The sequence below is a fragment of the Akebia trifoliata genome, chromosome 14, assembly GCF_017979445.1.
Source record: "Akebia trifoliata isolate Shusen 1 chromosome 14, ASM1797944v1, whole genome shotgun sequence".
Lineage (NCBI taxonomy): Eukaryota > Viridiplantae > Streptophyta > Magnoliopsida > Ranunculales > Lardizabalaceae > Akebia > Akebia trifoliata.
In genome coordinates this window covers 12,427,489-12,445,800 of record NC_141388.1, presented here as the reverse complement: position 1 = coordinate 12,445,800, position 18,312 = coordinate 12,427,489, and the positions used below count along the sequence as shown (strand labels likewise).

General features: G+C 33.1%; 1 protein-coding gene and 1 pseudogene across 1 annotated transcript; both read right to left on the bottom strand.

Annotated features, from left to right (window-relative positions):
- Nucleotides 1-1,199: 1,199 nt before the first annotated feature.
- LOC147386323 (senescence-specific cysteine protease SAG39 pseudogene) lies at nt 1,200-1,553 on the bottom strand (annotated as a pseudogene).
- A 10,151-nt stretch (nt 1,554-11,704) lies between these two features.
- LOC147386322 (ERBB-3 BINDING PROTEIN 1) lies at nt 11,705-18,312 on the bottom strand. The gene is made up of 10 exons (XM_086423167.1): nt 18,178-18,312; nt 17,935-18,055; nt 17,747-17,831; nt 17,488-17,637; nt 17,229-17,382; nt 12,922-13,137; nt 12,694-12,830; nt 12,500-12,591; nt 12,229-12,411; nt 11,705-11,990 (listed from the first exon to the last, which is right to left on the bottom strand). Exons 2-10 carry the CDS (start codon nt 18,026-18,028, stop codon nt 11,905-11,907), a joined length of 1,197 nt encoding a protein of 398 aa, XP_086279293.1. The 5' UTR covers nt 18,029-18,055; nt 18,178-18,312; the 3' UTR covers nt 11,705-11,904.

The following is an 18,312-nucleotide window of genomic DNA, read 5'->3' as shown; positions in this document are numbered from 1 at the left end:
AGGGTAGAATGATCTTAGACCCTAGGTTTTGAGTCAATTGAGATAAAATTAAGGCAAATGGTATGTAATTTGGTACTTGATTTTTTACCTTTCTAGACAATTTGCTAGGCTAGCTCTCTAACAACTTGAGGATAGATAGGTCATTAGGTACAAATTTTAGTGATTTTTCTAGGTTGGATGAAATGGTCATAACCTCTTGAACATGATCAACTTACATTGAATGCCATGAAATCTCTTCCATTTTGAAGAAGGTTCGAAGGGTAGAAGGGGGAATCCTCTTTAATGAGTTTTAACAAATTAGGGTTAGCGGAAGTAATTCTCCCTAAGTGGAGACTAAGAAGGATTTTGAATTAAGATTAAGGGACAAGAAAGCTTACTAAAAGACCTAGGTGAGGAAAATTTTGGAAGTTTAGAGCATGGGTACTTAAGAAAGTAAGAGGGGATTAGATGAAGAAAAATCATATTTAAAGGGGTTGATGAAGTCATTTTCTTGGAATAAACTCATGCACACATGAGTTCTTTCAACTGCTTAACTGAATTGGATATATGCAAGAAATGGCTAAAATAAATTATATTTGTGTAATATTCTACAAAGGTTTAAACAAAATATAGTTTGGTCGTCTGTTCCAAACGACCAGGCTATGCCTATGCTTGGTTGTTTGGTCTATACGGCCAAGCAAAAACTAATTTTTTTTTTATATTATTTGATTTTCCTTGATCGATTTGAGTGGGACCCACTTGATTGATCAAAATTATCTTGCTTTGATCCTTAATATTGGATTCAAATGATCCCTCAGGCTTGTTCGATCAAATTGGGGTGTCTACACACCCCATATAACTTTTTTGAAATTTATTTATGGACATCTTAGAAAATGCACTTCCCTGTACACTGTCACCAAACAATCCAAGTCGAAGTCTCCATTCTTGTAAAAGTGATTAAAATATAATTAAATATATAAAATCAATTCTATAAGCATCTTAAGTAAGGCTACTCTTTTAACTTAATTATATGATTTGAGCACCCCAAATAGATTTCAACATCCCACTTTTTTTTATGTCAACATGGTAGGCCAAAAAATCTTCTAGAAGCAGATCGACAAGCCACAGTGTTGACATGCATCCTTCCATGTCGAACATGTCGACGTAGGTGGGGTGTTCTAATCATGTTAAAACTTAAGAAAACACAGCTAACATTTTGTCTAAGAAAAACTCTTACCACATTGGCATTGGTCCTTTATTGGGGTACCAGCACCTTTCTTCTTCCAATCCATGCTAGATGAAACCGTATTAACATCTTTATATCTGAAGGATGTCGTTGTCAATGATCTACGTTTGGTGGATTTCTTATAACAATTACGAGATGCCTTGAATTCTTCATTAGTTTGATCCTCATATTCATTTACGCTCAACTTATCCAGTCGGTCCCCAACATTGTTGACTGATTCAATTTTTTCCACACTAGCCTTAAATATCCGAAAACGCCTCCCCTTCTCGATGGCATCCTCATAAACATGCCCATAAGGAGCCATCCATTGTTCATACCTCTCCAACATTGATGCCTCATGGAGGCTACGACCTAAAGCTTGAGAAGCCCATACTTTCAAAATGCTAATAAGGCCAACCAATTTACATACCCCATGTTACCAACTAAATATCAAGTTAAGACAGTTGTATGGGGAAGTTAGTTATGCAAGTTCAAGTTGTCCCAACACTTTGGATGGCTTCAATTGTTAAATTTACTTTGTGACCTAAAAAAATTCGATGAAGGAGATATTTTTAGGACTTTAAGACTCGAATCAAATTCGATCTCTTTTAAATAAATATTCCCCCTTACTGGTTAGAACCACAGTATACAAAAGGTCAACGAACAAATGCCTTCAGGATACAAAGAAGTCTACACTTTTATTATTAAATCGGAATATGTACAATCCGATTTAATTTGAAACACTCAAAAATTAAAAACTAACAATACCAAGTACTTAAGCTTAGAAAAAAAAACACAGAAAATTTCAATAAAGAAATCTGATTTTTAATTAACTTTTTATAATAATTTTTGTGTCTGTTGACTAAGAGCCATGATGTAATGTCTCTTGATTTAATAGTCGTTGGATTGTATCTAATATCAGATCTAACGATCTAGATTGCATCTTATCGAAAGTATGTGTCTCATGCCTTTTAATCAACACATATTAGTTGAATCTTTATGATCTAATGGGTTTAATCACTTCCAATTGGTTGGACCTTGATCTAACGAATCCTATCGACTCTAATCGAATACCAATCATGATTCAACACACTGTAGACACCCCATTTTTGCACTCGCCTGATTAATCAACTCGTCAATCCGATTGCAACGGTTCCCAATGATGGATGATTATTCCAATGCTATATTTTGTTATCAGATATGTTTTAGAAATTCGGATGAGGTATCTCGAATTGACAAAACTATAGAAACCACGCTACGCTAGGAAAATATAATCCCAAAAATATAGAAATCATCATCTTGCAGACAAAAAGAAGCTTTACGATAAAAATCACTAAAAAATGATCAAATTATCAAAATACCCATAACCTTAAAATATCCCTAGAGCTTACGTTACACTTAGAAAAATTCATTCAAACACATTAAACAACAAATTGAAACCAAATAAATCATTTCGCCAATTTTCATAGAATTCGATAAAATTACGAAAATGTCCCTTATAAAGTTCACGACTATTCCATACAAAAAATTTCATAAATGACACAAATCAATATTTCCATGGAATTCCTTATGAAAAATCAATTCTAAAACATCCTAGAACATCAAAAATCGACTTGAAACACAAAAAGTCCTCTCTGAGGGCAAAACGGTAATTTTATAATTTTTATAATTAAAAATTTCGAAATTAATAAATAAAGTATTAAATAATTAAAGTGAAACATTAATAAAATTAATTTAAAATTTTGAACCAAAAAAATCGATCAATCAGGCTCTCAGGCAAAATTGGTGATGGTTGCCAAGATATTTATTCAAGGACCCCTCCATTTGGGGGTCCAAAGAATTAAAGATATAATAGAGGGGAGTTCTCCAAAAAATTAAAGTCAATCAAGTAAGATTAAAGTCAATCAAGTAAGACTAAAGTCAAGATTAAAGTCAAGATATTAAAGTCAATCAAGTAAGACTAAAGTCAAAATCTTAAAATCAATCAAATAAGACAAAAAGTCAAAACCCTAGTAGAGTTCTAATTAAATAATAATTCTATTTAACAATCCTAATTAAATAATAACTCTATTTGATATAATTCTAACTAAAATATAACTCTACCTAAAACAATTCTAATTAAAATATAACTCTAACTAAAAGAATTATAATTAAACACTAATTCTATCTTAAAAAATCTATAAATAGGAGCCTCCACACCCTATTTTCGTATCCAAAAATAAACTCTAAGAGAAGTAGGTTAAAAAGCTTCCCTAGCCTCCCATAAATCCTAATTTTGAAGTCCCAACTCCTTACCTAACACCCATACTTCGATTTTAGCTCGAAAAACACCTAGAAGCCCTTCAAAAACACCCAAAAATCCATAAACAAATTCGAAAAATCCGGATCTAAGAAAGAGATACCTCGCCTCAGATATCAAAAATCAGATCCGGAGACAGAATGAAGCGAGGAATACTGTACAAGGAGTTACTCTATCAGATCTGAGGGAACAAAAACACTGTCTTTAGAAATGTATAATTTTTTTAATTTTTCTTTATTACTTAGGTCTTTTAGCAATGTAGTTTATTTGGGAATTAGTAGAGATCGACGTTTGCCGGACGTGGTTGGTGCGTAACACCTTCCAACCCCGTAATTTGATCCCCGAACTCAGTTATTTTTTTAGTAGATTAGTGATTTTTATCCGTTTAGAGTTAATATTCGATTCCTATACCGTAATAACTAGGTGGCGACTCCCAAACCTCAAAGGTCAAAAGTGGATCCGTGCACCCCGTGGATCGAGGGCGCTTTCACACACCTAATCGATTATGATTGAATACTAACTTGATCCAACGCACCTGATCGTTTTCTAACAAGTACTATTTTGATCCTTCGTATCCGACCGGTTCCTGATCATATATTAACGTGATTGTGCACTAGATTTATCACTTGTGACGACAATGCGTACGTGCGAAGTGCAAAGTGCACATCAAAATGCCCAATGCACCCTAAACACCCAATCGTCCTTTCATACGACGCGCATGTGCATGCACGTGCCTTGGTGGTGCTTTACACCACTTTGAACTATCGAATCAAAACCTTGAAAGTATGACATAAATATAATTAATTATGTTGACTTTTTATAAGATACACCACTTCCTCACTTGTTAGCAATGTGGGACTAAATCGTATATACACAAAAATCTTCAAAATATAACTTAAGAAAAAAAAACTTGAATTTTATTTTTGCAATTATTAAACAAATACCCACTATTTTAAAATATAAATATTTTTTTTAAATAAATATATATTATTAAAACAGTTGAACCACTTAAGTGGCTGCTTACGTACCCAAGTGGGGATCAAGCTTCTGTAATTCTTACAACTAAAGAACTTTTAAACAATTACATCGATTTACAAAAAAATTAGCATCGTCGTAGAGACTAATACATAGATGAGAGGTATCTTTTGGATTTGAACCTTCACTTAGTGTAAATAATCAAAGCTTTGTCAAGGTGTTGTGGTGAAATTGTCTTGAACCAATGACCCTTAGAGATGAGTTGAATTTTTAACACATACTTTTTTCCATGAGGTTGATAATTTTATCTACTTACACATTAATGACCATCTACTATATCCTGTTTTCCTGAGTACTTTTAGAAATAATCCAGTTTTCATAAGAAATAGCCTGATTTTCTTACTCATATAGGTAAGTTCACGTGGAATGATTCTACGAGTCACTATTAGAGATTTTTAAACTTATTAAGGATTTGCATCCATCCTTTTTCTTGCAGAAGCCAATATTAGATATAAAAAATTGGGTAAACTTAATTTTAGTATCCTGCTAAACTACTTAGTTGATTTGTTTGTATCCATTGAACCTTGTCTTTCTTTTTTAAAACAAAGGTTGGGTTCTCATCAAAGGTGATCGATTTATTTTATAGTCATTAGCCTTATTCCTTCAGTAGTTTTAGATATCATATATCTTGGAAGTCCTTTAATTAAAAGATTCATTAAATTCCTATTAGATTTCACATAGTCGACTGTAATTACTCCACTTTTAAGTAATTATCTCATAAAATTGTGTTTAAGGCTAATGTGCCTTGAGTTTTCATTGTATATTTTATTTTTTTTACTTTGTACAACGTTGCTTGACTATTAGAATTGATCATTGTAGTTGGAATTGACTTTTTCCATAATGGTATATCCATTAATAAATTCCTAAGTTACTTAGCCTCTTTATATGAATCTGCCAATACTATCATCTCTAATATCATAGTAAAATTTGAAATGCATGTCTACTTCGTAGATGCCCAAGAAATAACAACTCCACCTAATGTAAAGACCCAGCCAATTGTTGACTTTGAATTGGACTTTACATTATTCCAATTTGCATAATTGTATCCTTCAAGTACATTTGGATATCCTTGATAATGTAGTCTATAGTCTAAAGTCCCCTTCAAGTATCTTAAGACTCTAGATACAACATTCCAATACTCAATATTTAGATTACTAGAAAAACAACACAACACACCTACTACGTGTGTAATGTCTAATCTTGTGCAATGCATAGCATAAATAAGACTTTCAATAATACTGATGTATTCTAATTGAGCTTGAATACGACTAGTGTTCTTTATTAAGTTAATACTAGGATCCACAGGGGTAAAAGTTGGTTAATGATCAAAATAATCATTTTTCTTTATAAATTGTCTCAATATAATGAGATTGAGACAAAACCATTGCATATTCCTTCCTTAGGATTTTAATTCCTAACATTACGTCAACCCCCCCTAAATCTTAATATCAAAATTAGTTAATAGAAACCTTTTGATTTCTTTTATAAAATCAAGATTAGTTCTAAATATTAACATATCATCAACATAGAGACAAATAAGGACACAGACTATCAAATTTTCAATAAATGCATTTGTTAGCTTTACTAACTTTAAAACCATGAGACAAGACTATTTTGTCAAATTTCTTATGCCATTGAAAATAAGTTTGCTTTAAACCATAAAGAGATTTAATTAATTTGTAAACTTTCTTCTCTTAACCAGGTCTGACAAAATCTTCCGGTTGCTTCATGTAAATTTCTTATAAATCACTATTTAGAAATGTTATTTTTACATCCATTTAATGGACAATCATTTTATGAATGGAAACATGATAAATAAGTATTTAAATATATGATATTCGAGCTATTGGAACATATATATCAAAATAATCTATCATGTGTCTCTATTTAGTCATTAGCAACTAATATAGTTTTAAACTTATTTATTTATCCATCTGCGTTTAATTTCTTCTTAAAAAATCTATTTATACCATATAGGTTTTGCACCTGGAAATATGTCTAAGAGAGCCCAAGTCTGATTTGAGATAATCGAGTTCATCTCATTATTAATGACTTCTTTCCAAAATGATGAATCTCTAGAGTTCAAGGCCACAAAAAATGTAGAGGGTTTATCTCCCTTTACATTTAATAAAAATTTAGTAACATTTTTTTACTTCATTTTTGTCTCCTTTAACGAGATAAACCAAAAAGTCAAGTCTAAAAGTGTGTTCAACTCTAAGCATCTTACTCCTCTTAGGTTCAATACATTGTTGGTAATCAGAACATGTGTCATCACTAGTGTTATCTTGAATAGGTTGTGGAATCTATTCAGGAATAAAATTTTTAGAAATAGGTTTATGAGAACTTGACTTAATCAAATCCTCAAAAAACTCTACATCTACAGATTCAATGCTATCACCAATATCCAGGTCATGAAAACAATAAGTTAGACTATTCTTAAAATAATAAATAAACACACACTTATATGTTCTAACTCCTAACTTTGATATTTTAGTGCTAGGTTTTCTTACATAGGCAATACACCCTTATATATTGAGACAACTAAAATTATGTTTCCTTTTGAACCAGAGTTCATAAGGAGTAATATTTTGTTTCTTTGTTGGAACTCTATTTAAAATGTAACAAGAAGTCAATATTGCTTCACCCACTAATGAAAAAGATAAATTTGAATTAATAATCATAGCATTTACCATTTCAATTAAGGTTCTATTCTTTTTTTCTGTAACTCTATTTTATTGCGGCGTGTAAGGAGCCGTAATTTGATGGATAATGCATGAACCTTATAGAAATTAATGAACTCATTTGGATAGTATTCACAACCCTTATCAGAATATAGAATCTTACTTTTATGATTAAATTGATTTTCAACTTCTGTCTTAAAGATTCGAAATTTCTCGAAAACTTCATCTTTAATTTTCATTAAATAAATATATGCTTACCTTGAGTGATCATCAATGAAGGTAACAACATATATATTGCCTCTACATGTTTTACTTTTAAAGTCGCATATATCACTATGAATAAGTTCTAAGATAGTAAAAGTTTTTTCAACAAATTTAAAGGATTTCCTAATTATCTTTAAATTGAACATAGGTTTAACATTTAGAAAATTTCTCTAAAATATACCTAGGAATAAGTTATAGATTAGCCATACGTTTAATTGAACTATAATTAACGTATCATAATTTACCATGTCATAAACATAATAAATCAACAATATACATACAACAGAAGAAATTTCATTATGTAAATTTAGACGAATCATGCCTTTACAAGAATAACCATGTCCTAAAAATACATTATTCTTTGATAAGGTATGTCTATCTGATTCATACACAAGTTTGAAACCTAATTTGTTAAGCAGGTCTCCTAAAATGAGGTTCTTGGTGATATCTGGGGTATGGAAGACATTGACAAAATAGATAATCTTCCCAAAAGTAAATTTAAGCTTTATTGACGCAACTCTGAGAATGTTAGAAAATGCAATGTTAACCATATTCACTTTTGACCTTCTCCACAAGATGCATAACTTTTGTAAAGACTTCTATCATTACAGAAATGTCTTGTTGCTCCAGTGTCAACCCACCAACCATTGTTGTCTGACATAACATTTGCTAGTGAACGAGCATAGGAAATAGTTGCAACTATTGCATCCCTAATCACTATCGTATTTGCCTCTTTTTTAAATTGCTTCTTTCAATTTCGACATTCTCGTGCATAATGATCGGGATTATTGTAGTAGAAGCATTTATTATTCTTTTTCATGTTCTTGTCAACTTTTTTCTTGAAAGAAGTAAACTTCTTAGGTTTTAACCTATAATTAGTTTTGTTGGGCTCATCATCCTCAACCATGTTCACTTTGATTTTCTATATTTGGTCATGTTTATGTTATTTATTATCGGCATCTTCTTCTACACAAAGGTGACGCTGTAGAGATTCCAATGTGTGAATTTTCTCCTCACGTTTCATCTTTTTCTTGTAACCTTTCCAGGATTTGAGAAGCTTAGAAATAATAGCCCCACTTGAAAATCTTTTGGAAGATCAATTCTGACAATTCTAAGATTTCCAATGATCAATTGTAGTTCATGTACTTGGGATAGAACCGATTTATTGTTGGACATCATAAAATTAAAATAATTACTAATTAGAAATTTTTAATTACTTGCCTCTTCAATTTTGTACTTATTCTCTAGAACTTTTCACAGTTCCTTGGTTGAGTTGGCGGTATGATAGATATCATAAATTGAGTTCGAAAGTACATGGAAAATATGATTTTTGCACAGAAAGTCGTCTGTTTTTGTTTCTTGCGCCTCTCTTTTAATTCAATGTTGTCTTCTAAAGTAGCATTAGGACTGACTTCCTGATCATCTTCTAAAACATAGGCAATGTTCAAGGTAGTGAGAAAAAACAACACTTTGTGTTGGCATCGAGTGAAGTGTTGTCCATTGAACCGGTCAAGACAAAACAGATCTTGATTTATAACTTGGAGAGAATGAAAAGTCGAAACCTCCATTGAACTTGAAATGCATGTGTCCAAAATTGTTAGAAATCTATTATTTATTTTATCAAATTACCATCCAAAGCATATCCAAAATTTTGTGTGAAACCCCTTCTTCTCTGTTTTCTCTCATAATAATAGTAAAGATAATAAATATTTTAATCATTAAAAAGCTAATTATTTTAGACATAACCTACTTGTAAGGCTGATTATTCGGAAATATTGAATAAGTTATCTTGGATGTTAAGGGAAGTCAATTTGATAGGTGTCAATAGTTACTTGTTGTACCGGAAATCAATTAGTCTGCTTTGATTTTATCATCTTTGGGGTCCAATAATGGAGGTTTTACTAGTAACTCATAAGGAAATTTATTAGTCTAATTACCCAAAAAATGACTCATGTAAAACACACTCCTACTATAGTGTTGGAGCTAAGGGTGCAACTTGATTTGGGTTGGTTCGATTTAGAACAAAATCAAAACCGAACTGACCAAGGTTGATTCCATTATATAGGAACCAGAACCGAACCGATTTGACCTAGAACTGAAACAACCCAAATCAACCTTAATTCGGTTTGGTTCAGTTCGGTTCCATGGGTTGTAAAAAAAAAAAAATTTACACAAATTTATCAAAAATTATGTAAACACATGAATTATGAAAATTGAAAAATTAAAAATCCAAAGACAAGATTATGAAATCACATAAAAAATTAGATTAATTTAAAAAAAAAATTGAGTTTTTAAAAATTATCGAAAAAATTAATTTTTTTCCAAAACTACAAAACCCAAACCCGTTTCCATGAGAGGTACCTGCAACCGCATGCCGAGAGAGAGAGGACGCACCGACCACCTGCAGACAGCCAACCAACCAGAGAGCGAGATGCAGCCTTACCTCAAGAGGAGAGAGAGCTGCAACCGGTCACCGAAGTTGAGATGCAAATATAGCTACACTGTCGCACAGTCGCACAAATGGCAAGAGAAGAGAGAGAGAAGAAAGAAAGAGAGAAAGATGGAGGGGTGATCACCAACAACTAGAGTTGAGCCCGCAACCACACGATCGCTGCAAGTGACGAGAGAGAGTAGAGAAAGTGGGAATCGAATATGTTAAGGGTTTAGGTTTTGTTAAAAACTAAGAATCATTTATAAATTTAATATTTTATTTTATAACAGTGATTCAGTTTTCAATTTGGTTCGATTTTTTATATTATCTGAACTGAGAACCGAACCGAATTCATCGATTCTTCATTTTTTAAATCCAAAACAGAACTAGTAACAGTCTAAACCGAACCAAACAAAATCAATTGCACGGTTTGGTTCGGTTCTCGATTTGAACCGAATTAAGTTGCACCCCTAGTTGGAGCCATAGTTAGCAATGCAGTGGACGAGAAAAAAATAGTACAGAAATAAATTGGGTACCATTTGGAATAGCAATGCACCGGTTAACTCGAAAATTCTACGAAAAAACGTAGAACGGTAAAAATATGATACAAAAATAATTCGAGAATGATTCAGGTCCAACAATTCTTAAAACGTTAAAAATTCGAATATATATACATATGATATGACCTAACAATTATAATCTACTAATCAAATTATCAATACTTAAATTAAATCTACAATCACATTCATCTAATAAAATATATATTTGTAATTAAAGATTTAATTTTAATCCATCTAATAATCAATGTAAATGAAAAGTATAAAACATGATATATTAATTAATGCTAAAATCATCATGTCCCATGACTTAATTAAATTTAAAAAGAAATTTCTTATCGTTTCTAAAAAGTTATTAATGCGAAGTAGTAGATCAAATAGCTCGTCAAAAAGAATATCTTCACAATTAGGTGTAATTTCATCTTTCTTTTCAAGCTCTTCACGATCATCATCAACGTATTATAGAAATTTCCCAAGTTGTTCAAGATTAATTATTTTTGTAGGGGCAATTTTCAACTTAGGATTTTTTTTTTCCTTCTCTTGAATTTTGAAATGAGAATTGAGAACAGGAAAATACGAAATACTTTATTAAAATACTTGCGGAATATATATACAAATCACGATATATTTCTTGGGATTCAAAGATCCGTGAATAAATCTGAATCTTGAATAAATATGAATCTTTGTAATCAACGACAATTTTGATCAAGAAAAGTATTATTCCCTAATTCGCTAATTAATCACAAATTTACTATGTTTGGAGCTATAGGTTGGATTAATCATTTACATGAACCACCAAAAATAATAAAAATTCATTTACAAGGCCGGATCATGTGTTTTTAGAATATTTTCCAAGAGAGCGAAACCTTGCCCATTAAACCCTAGCCAATAAAGTAACCAACTTTTAAGTGAGATTTGGAAACTGACCCATTGAAATCCATCCCTAGATCTTTCCAACAAGTACTGTTTATGTCTTAGTATCTTGTACATTTGGTGAGATACAAAAGTCGTCTCCCAAATGCAGGGTTGTGGGGTTATATAGGTTGCTTCTTCCATGTAAGCATTGTGTCATCAATGTTAACCTAAAGGGGTACTCCAGGGAGGGAGACGAAGCAGGTACATCGACACCTTACTGAAAAGTGCCTAGCACTTTAACAGGCAAACTTAAGTATCCCTGAGCCATACACTATAATACAAGTAGATAAAGCACAAAGAATTTTATGAGAATGGCTATTCAACATTAGTTACTCTCAAATTCCTTTTACCATTCAATTAAACAACAACACTATTCTGCTCAATCTTGAACAATTATACCATGTTTATTGTAGCCTTTGATGATTAATACAGGAAGGAAACAGTAAAAAACAATTATGCCCAACATCAGATACAAGTTTTCCCTAGCAGGCATATCAGTACCAAAATTGGAAATATATTCATCCTTGAGATGCAGCAGTATTTGTACTTGTATCCATAGGTTCGGCCTCTGCTGAGTCGTCAGCTTTGTCACCCGCCTTCTTACCTGCCAAACACAAAAATTGGACTAATGATGGAACAATTTTAACATTAATCTTATATTCTGAATAAATTTTAACAGTTTTTTATCATGAAAAATTCTGAGTTTGTTCCACTTGGAGATAGATTCAACTCCAAATGAGATCATCCCGTGTCCATAAAGAAAGCAATCTTGGATGGACGTGATTCATCGACCCAGATCTTTTAACTTTTTCTTCCACTATAAAGAGTTTGTGTCAACACACCTTTCTTCTTCTTTCCACCACCTTTCTTTTTAGTCTTTGTGCCTAAAGCCAACCAGGCCTTTATTTCAGGGTCATCATCTATGGTCTTTGTGGTCTGAAGCTCCTGCAAAGCATGCGAAGTAATCCGGTCCGACCCATTTGGCATAAGCAAAACTGTGAATTTGATATGGGCAACAAAATCCCCTGCACAACCACCCACAAAAAACATCATTCATAACAGATATTATAATTGCAAATATGGATGAAGATACAAAGACCTCCTTATGCTTACCAGGTTTTTCATGAAGTACAGAATATGGCTGTAAAAGATCATGGTTCACACATTCCACTAATCCTAGCCGGGCCCGCTTCTCTTCCAAAGCTCTAATAGCAAAAAAGACACATACAATTATTTATGTAGAATAGTGAAAAAAAAAGACAAACTTGAATATTCAGCTATAAAAACCAAATGAAGAACTGGCAAACCTTGCTGAAAATGGCATGATTGGAAATTTCTGGCTTATTTCGCTGAAGATGAACCTTGAGGCTTTCATCTTCAAGTGATAATTCTTATCCACAGCTCTTTTGTAAATGGTAGTTTGCCGTTCATCCAACAGCCTAGGCTGCAATTGTGTTTAAATAATTGCATATTAGATAGGGATTAGCAGAGGATGAAAAAAAACGTCCACATATTTAAAAACAAAAAGTACGCACCTTGCCGTCTCCGGTGCTGGTGACTATGTCAATTGCATAGACTTCATTCTCCTCAAACTCTGCATCATCAACCCTGGTGTCAGGACTGGACACATTCAGTATGACTTTGTTCCCGTCGATCACAAACTGTTTTAGCTGATGACTGAGAACACCTTCAACAATCTTGCAATCATAGGCAGCAGCAACCTTCTGAATGGCATCTGTTACTTCTTTGTTCTGCCACATCCAGAGATTCAGAAGAATAAATACAATGGACGTAAACTTCTGGTATGACAGCCACTATATTGCATATTTAAAGACTACATTCATTAATGATGAAGGCAAGAGATCTCTTTTCTAAAGCTTGTCCATTCATCATTTTCTATGCAAACATTTTCTTTCCAAGACTTATGTTTTATCAGTAATTTGTAGTTCATAAGACAACATGATTATAAAACCATTATATAGCAGAGATTGGTGTTAGAGAGGACCAAATGATCAATGACCTTATGTTATCTTAAGCATTAGTCGCTACTGTTGTCATCATCATCTAAGTCATATCACCCAAAATTGAATCTTAAGAAGGTGAAAAAATAATAATAAATAAATAAATATTCCAAAAGAATATAAATTGTGTAGAGATGGTGGTAAGCAACAGTTAAGACTGAGAATAAATACGAATTTTTTTTTAGGGATAAACATACTCCAAAAGGTTTTCCAAGGCATAACTTTCTAGTTAAGACAAAACTACCATTCCCTACTATTTTCTGGTGATGGCCATCAGAATAGATGCAAGAACAGAGAAGGAAGAAGCACAAACATTCTGATTTCCATCATTTAAGCTCTACTATTTTTTCCTTTTTGATCAACCGAATGTTGTACTCGACCCTAAATTTTACAAGAGTTTTAAGATGAGCCGACTTGACTTATCAACATGACACCACACCAGTACACGTTCAGTAGTAATATGTTCCCCTATCATTATTAGTAGATTTTGTTTTTCAGTTGTGCATTTGGTGTGGGTGCTAGGGGGAAAAAAGAAGTGTTTATGATAATAAGGCACGAAAGAAGGAATTGATTAAAACATGTGAACGCAACAAAAAAAGCTACTAGTGTGGCACAGTGGAAGAGAAGTCTTGCAACAATGAAATGAAAAGAGAATAATGAGTCAACTTCACAAATAAGTTGTCTCCCGCAAGCTTGTCATTAAACAACAAGAACACATACAGCATAAAATATTTTCATCAGTGAAAACCAATAGGAAATGCAATGGAAGCCACTATTTTAAAACTTCAGTATACTGACTGACCATGTGCCCCACTATAAGTAGTTTAGTACAATTAATTTCATTCACAAACTGAAAACCGAGCCTTCGCCGCTATTAAAATCTAATAAAAGGGGAAGGTGCCACTTAGCCAAGTGGTAAAGGCTTGAGGAGAGTTGATCCCATGACCTAGATTCAAATCTCATTGAACCCACCTTCACCTCCATTAACCACTAACCCCTTGCTTGCCTAGCAAAAAAAATCTAGGTTATGAAACTGAAAACTTTTTTTGAAACAAAAAATAAATAAACTTGATCTATAACTTTTCCTGGTTCTTGTTGTTTAGAGAAACTTAAGGAAGAAAGACAAATCAAAACAAAAATGTCATGGAGCACAAGTAACACATAGATATGCACACATCAATAAATGAAAGACATGTAATTCCTCTATCAGGGTAACTATGACAGAAGCTTCACTTGGAAATTCATCCATAGCTAAATCAGTATACATCATTTAGAGGAAGAAAACCACTTAGTTGTTAAATTGAGGCTTAGATGGTCTCATTCAAGGGCAAGCAATGTCTAAAAACCTCTATGCAAAATGATCATATGATTTTTTTTTTCTGGGGAAAAAAGATTTTAAAGTCATTCTATTATCTTCAAAGAATTTTTAAAATATGGAAAAAGATATCTGTTTCATCAAGGAATCACTTTCATGTACATGTAGTAAAGGCTGCAACTTGGGTGGGCTACCCCAAGCTCAACCCGATTGATGAGCTAGCATGGACCAAGTTATGTAGAGCATGAGTTTAAGCAGGGTAAGAATAACTCAACCCAACCTTAATTCGAATTGAGCTCAGATTGATGGTTCAGGCAACCCAGCTCAATCCAAACCCAAGGCTAAATAATAATTTTTTGATGGGTTTGAACCCACGACCTCAAAGTTGTTTTGCAATGTGTCAAATCAACTGAGCTATAGTTCTAAGCCCGAGGCTGTACAATAATATATAAATATTCTTCTTAATTGTATATTTTTATTTATTTTTAAAGTGTTTTTTAATTATTTCCAATGTCTTATAGGCGTGTGAGGCTTACACCTCAAGATAAGGCTTGTTAAAAATGCCATGAAGCATGACGTTGAAACATAAATACGGCAAAGGCTTACGCCTCATACCAAGAGGAAACCAAAAGGCATACGCCTCAATCTGAGACATACACCTTTCGGCCGATGCATACGCCTCACGTAGAGTTTTTATTTATTTCTAAATTAATATATTTCTCCTCTCTTCTTATTTATCTCTTACTTTTTTCCTAACTAAGCAAGAAATTATAAATTTACTCTTTACTACTATTTTTTGGTTGTTTCTAGCATGCAACATACTTAGAACACTTATAAATGAATTTGAATACATAACACTAATAGTAACATATGCAAAGAAATTCATTGAGTTGATGTATAAATATTTCTGTAGTATTTAATATATATATGAATGATACCTTGGGTATCCAGACCTGTTAGAGCACCTGACTAATCCCATGGGATACACACGTCACCCCTTTCATATATACCAGGTGTACTGGGAAAAACCTAGGGGGTGGCCACCAATCGTAGGGTCCACTTTGCTACAATTTTTTTTTAAAGGGAGGGGGGCGGGCATAAATGTTCCCTCCAACTACAATGAGTGGGGCCCACATTACTCACTTTTTTACTACATTTTCATTAATAACCTTTCTAACTTTACTATTTTTCTTCTTTCACGCCTTTAACCCACTTTATTGTCTTTCCTCATCTTCCCCTTTCTTAATAATATCTCTCCAACTTTATTATTTTTTCTCTTTTACACCCATTAACCTAAAAGATTTTTAATAATACTTTATTATTTTTCCATTTTAACCACCATTGACCTTAAAGAGGATGCTCGTATCATAGGCACGGGCGAACTCTAACTTAAATACAAAACTTTTCATTTTCGTTAAATTATAAGATGATAAAATAATAATATCTTTTATTATTATTTATAATAATGGATTAAAACTTGAACATTCGATCATATGGATTTTAAAATTGGAAATAGGTTGTTTTTTTTAGTAGTAGTTATGTTAAATGTTACATTATTTATTCAAAAATACCAAGCATGCCAGGCTTACAATTTACGCCTTGAGGCTTATGTCTCACAATGCTGGCCAGTCGAGTGCCTTGCCTCAAGGTATGAAAACATTGATCATTTCTTGTTTAAAATATAAATTTTTTACTATATTAGTTGTATTTCTTCTTTACGATATAAAATTTCTATGTTCAACGAGCCTAATCCGCCCTAACTAGAGCTAAGTTGAGCTCAACCTAAATTTAGAAGCTCAAGCTCAGGTTGAGCTTGGGTTAAGGAGCTCAGGCTCAATGCTCGGGTTGAGGGCTTTGCCACTTGAGTTGAGCCTGGGTCTACCATCTATCCCGCACAACACGCCTAAGTTGCAGTGCTAACATGTACATTTGACACTTGTAAATAACCCAGGCTTTTCCAAATGTTCCTAACTTTGATAGAAATACTTACAAACAATCAGTTTTGAGATAAACTACTATGTCAACAACAGTCATTGAGAGACAAAATAGAAAGAACAAAGTTATCCACTCAGATTAACGAGCTTAGGCTAATGAGCTCAGGTTGAGCTTAGGTTAAAAGAGCTCAAGCTCAATGCTCAGGTTAGGGCTTTGCCACTTGAGTTGAGCCTGGGTCTACCATCCATCCCCTGCAACACGCCCAGGTTGCAGACCTAACATGTACATTTGACGCCTGTAAATAACTCAGGCCTTTCCAAATAAACTCTTTAACTTCGATAGAAATACTTACAAACAATCAGTTTTGAGATAAACTATTACGTCAGCAACAGTCATTGAAAGACAAAATAGAAAGTACAAAATCATCCTCTTTTTTTTTTTTTTCTATAACAAATATCTACTGCAAGGACATGGGTATTCCACCAACAATCAGTTTTAACCGTAACAAACTAAAAAACAATATTATATTCCAGAAAATTTTAATCTGCCAACTACATAATAGAACTATTACCTTTCGCCCCGGTCTCACAAGCCTCAAAGCAACTTCAGCAGCAGTGTTAGCTGCCGCAATAACATCAGCTGCCCTCCCTGTCACGGGCCCTTCCTGAAGGACATGGGTATGTGCAACTACAGCAATGAACCCATCTATGTGACACCCCAAATCACTGCAACCAATCAAAACCCATCAATATTTCACAAATCAGAAAATGCATAAATACAAAGCCAAGGAAATTTAAGGAAAAAAAAAAAAAAAAGACGAAAAAACCAACATCTTTAATATGTCGCCTTCTTCTAGTACAGTTTCATCGCTCGCAAGGGGAGAGAAATGGCAGACTGTGTTGTTCACAGAGATGCATGTTGGGAAGGAGACTCCCCTTTCAATCTTCCTCTTAACATTCTTGTACATATTCCCAGTTTGCCTAAATAATAAAAAATTGCACAGCCCCAAACACTTCAATTCGTTAAAATTCGAAGATAAAATCATGAAAAATAAAATTTTCTTGGATTAATTCTTAAAAAAATATTTACTCTCTGATAAAGTTATCGCCTTTCTCGCATATATCTACGATCTTCACTTTCGGTTTGCATTCCGACAAGATCAATTGCAACGCCTCTGCATTATTTTGCGATTATATTACAACTGGTTTACAAAACAATCCAAACAAACCTAGGGTTTTGAGATCTAAAACACTAAAAGAAGAAAGAGAGAGAGTAACTGTTGACGATCTCGGCGGCACTCTTGTATTTGGTGACGACTTCAGGAGAAGAGAGATCTAACTCCTTCTCCTCCTTCGTTTCCTCGTCGGACATCTTTACGATGGATTCGAACTTCTCTTACTGCGATTAAACAAACAAAATAAAAATAAATAAAAAATCAAAACTTTCGCTTATGGATTAATATAGATTAAAACCCGAAATCAAAGATCCTATAGTAGATTGATGAAAAAAAAAAAGATCACCTCAGAAATCGATGAAGGATGATTGAAAAATTAGGGTTTTTTCAGAGCTAGGGTTTTAAACGAGGCTGCTTCCGCGTATCTAATATAAGACAGTTACAAGTAGCTAGGGCGTCATCGGCTAGCTTTGCCCTTAAA

Bases quoted from the DNA above. Each gene is read 5' to 3' on its own strand.
- LOC147386322 (XM_086423167.1), bottom strand. From the start codon at position 18,028: ATGTCCGACGAGGAAACGAAGGAGGAGAAGGAGTTAGATCTCTCTTCT. The intron at 17,832-17,934 runs GTTACTCTCTCT...AAAATAATGCAG, and splicing joins TGCCGCCGAGATCGTCAACA to AGGCGTTGCAATTGATCTTG. The intron at 17,638-17,746 runs GTAAATATTTTT...TTTATTATTTAG, and splicing joins GGCGATAACTTTATCAGAGA to GCAAACTGGGAATATGTACA.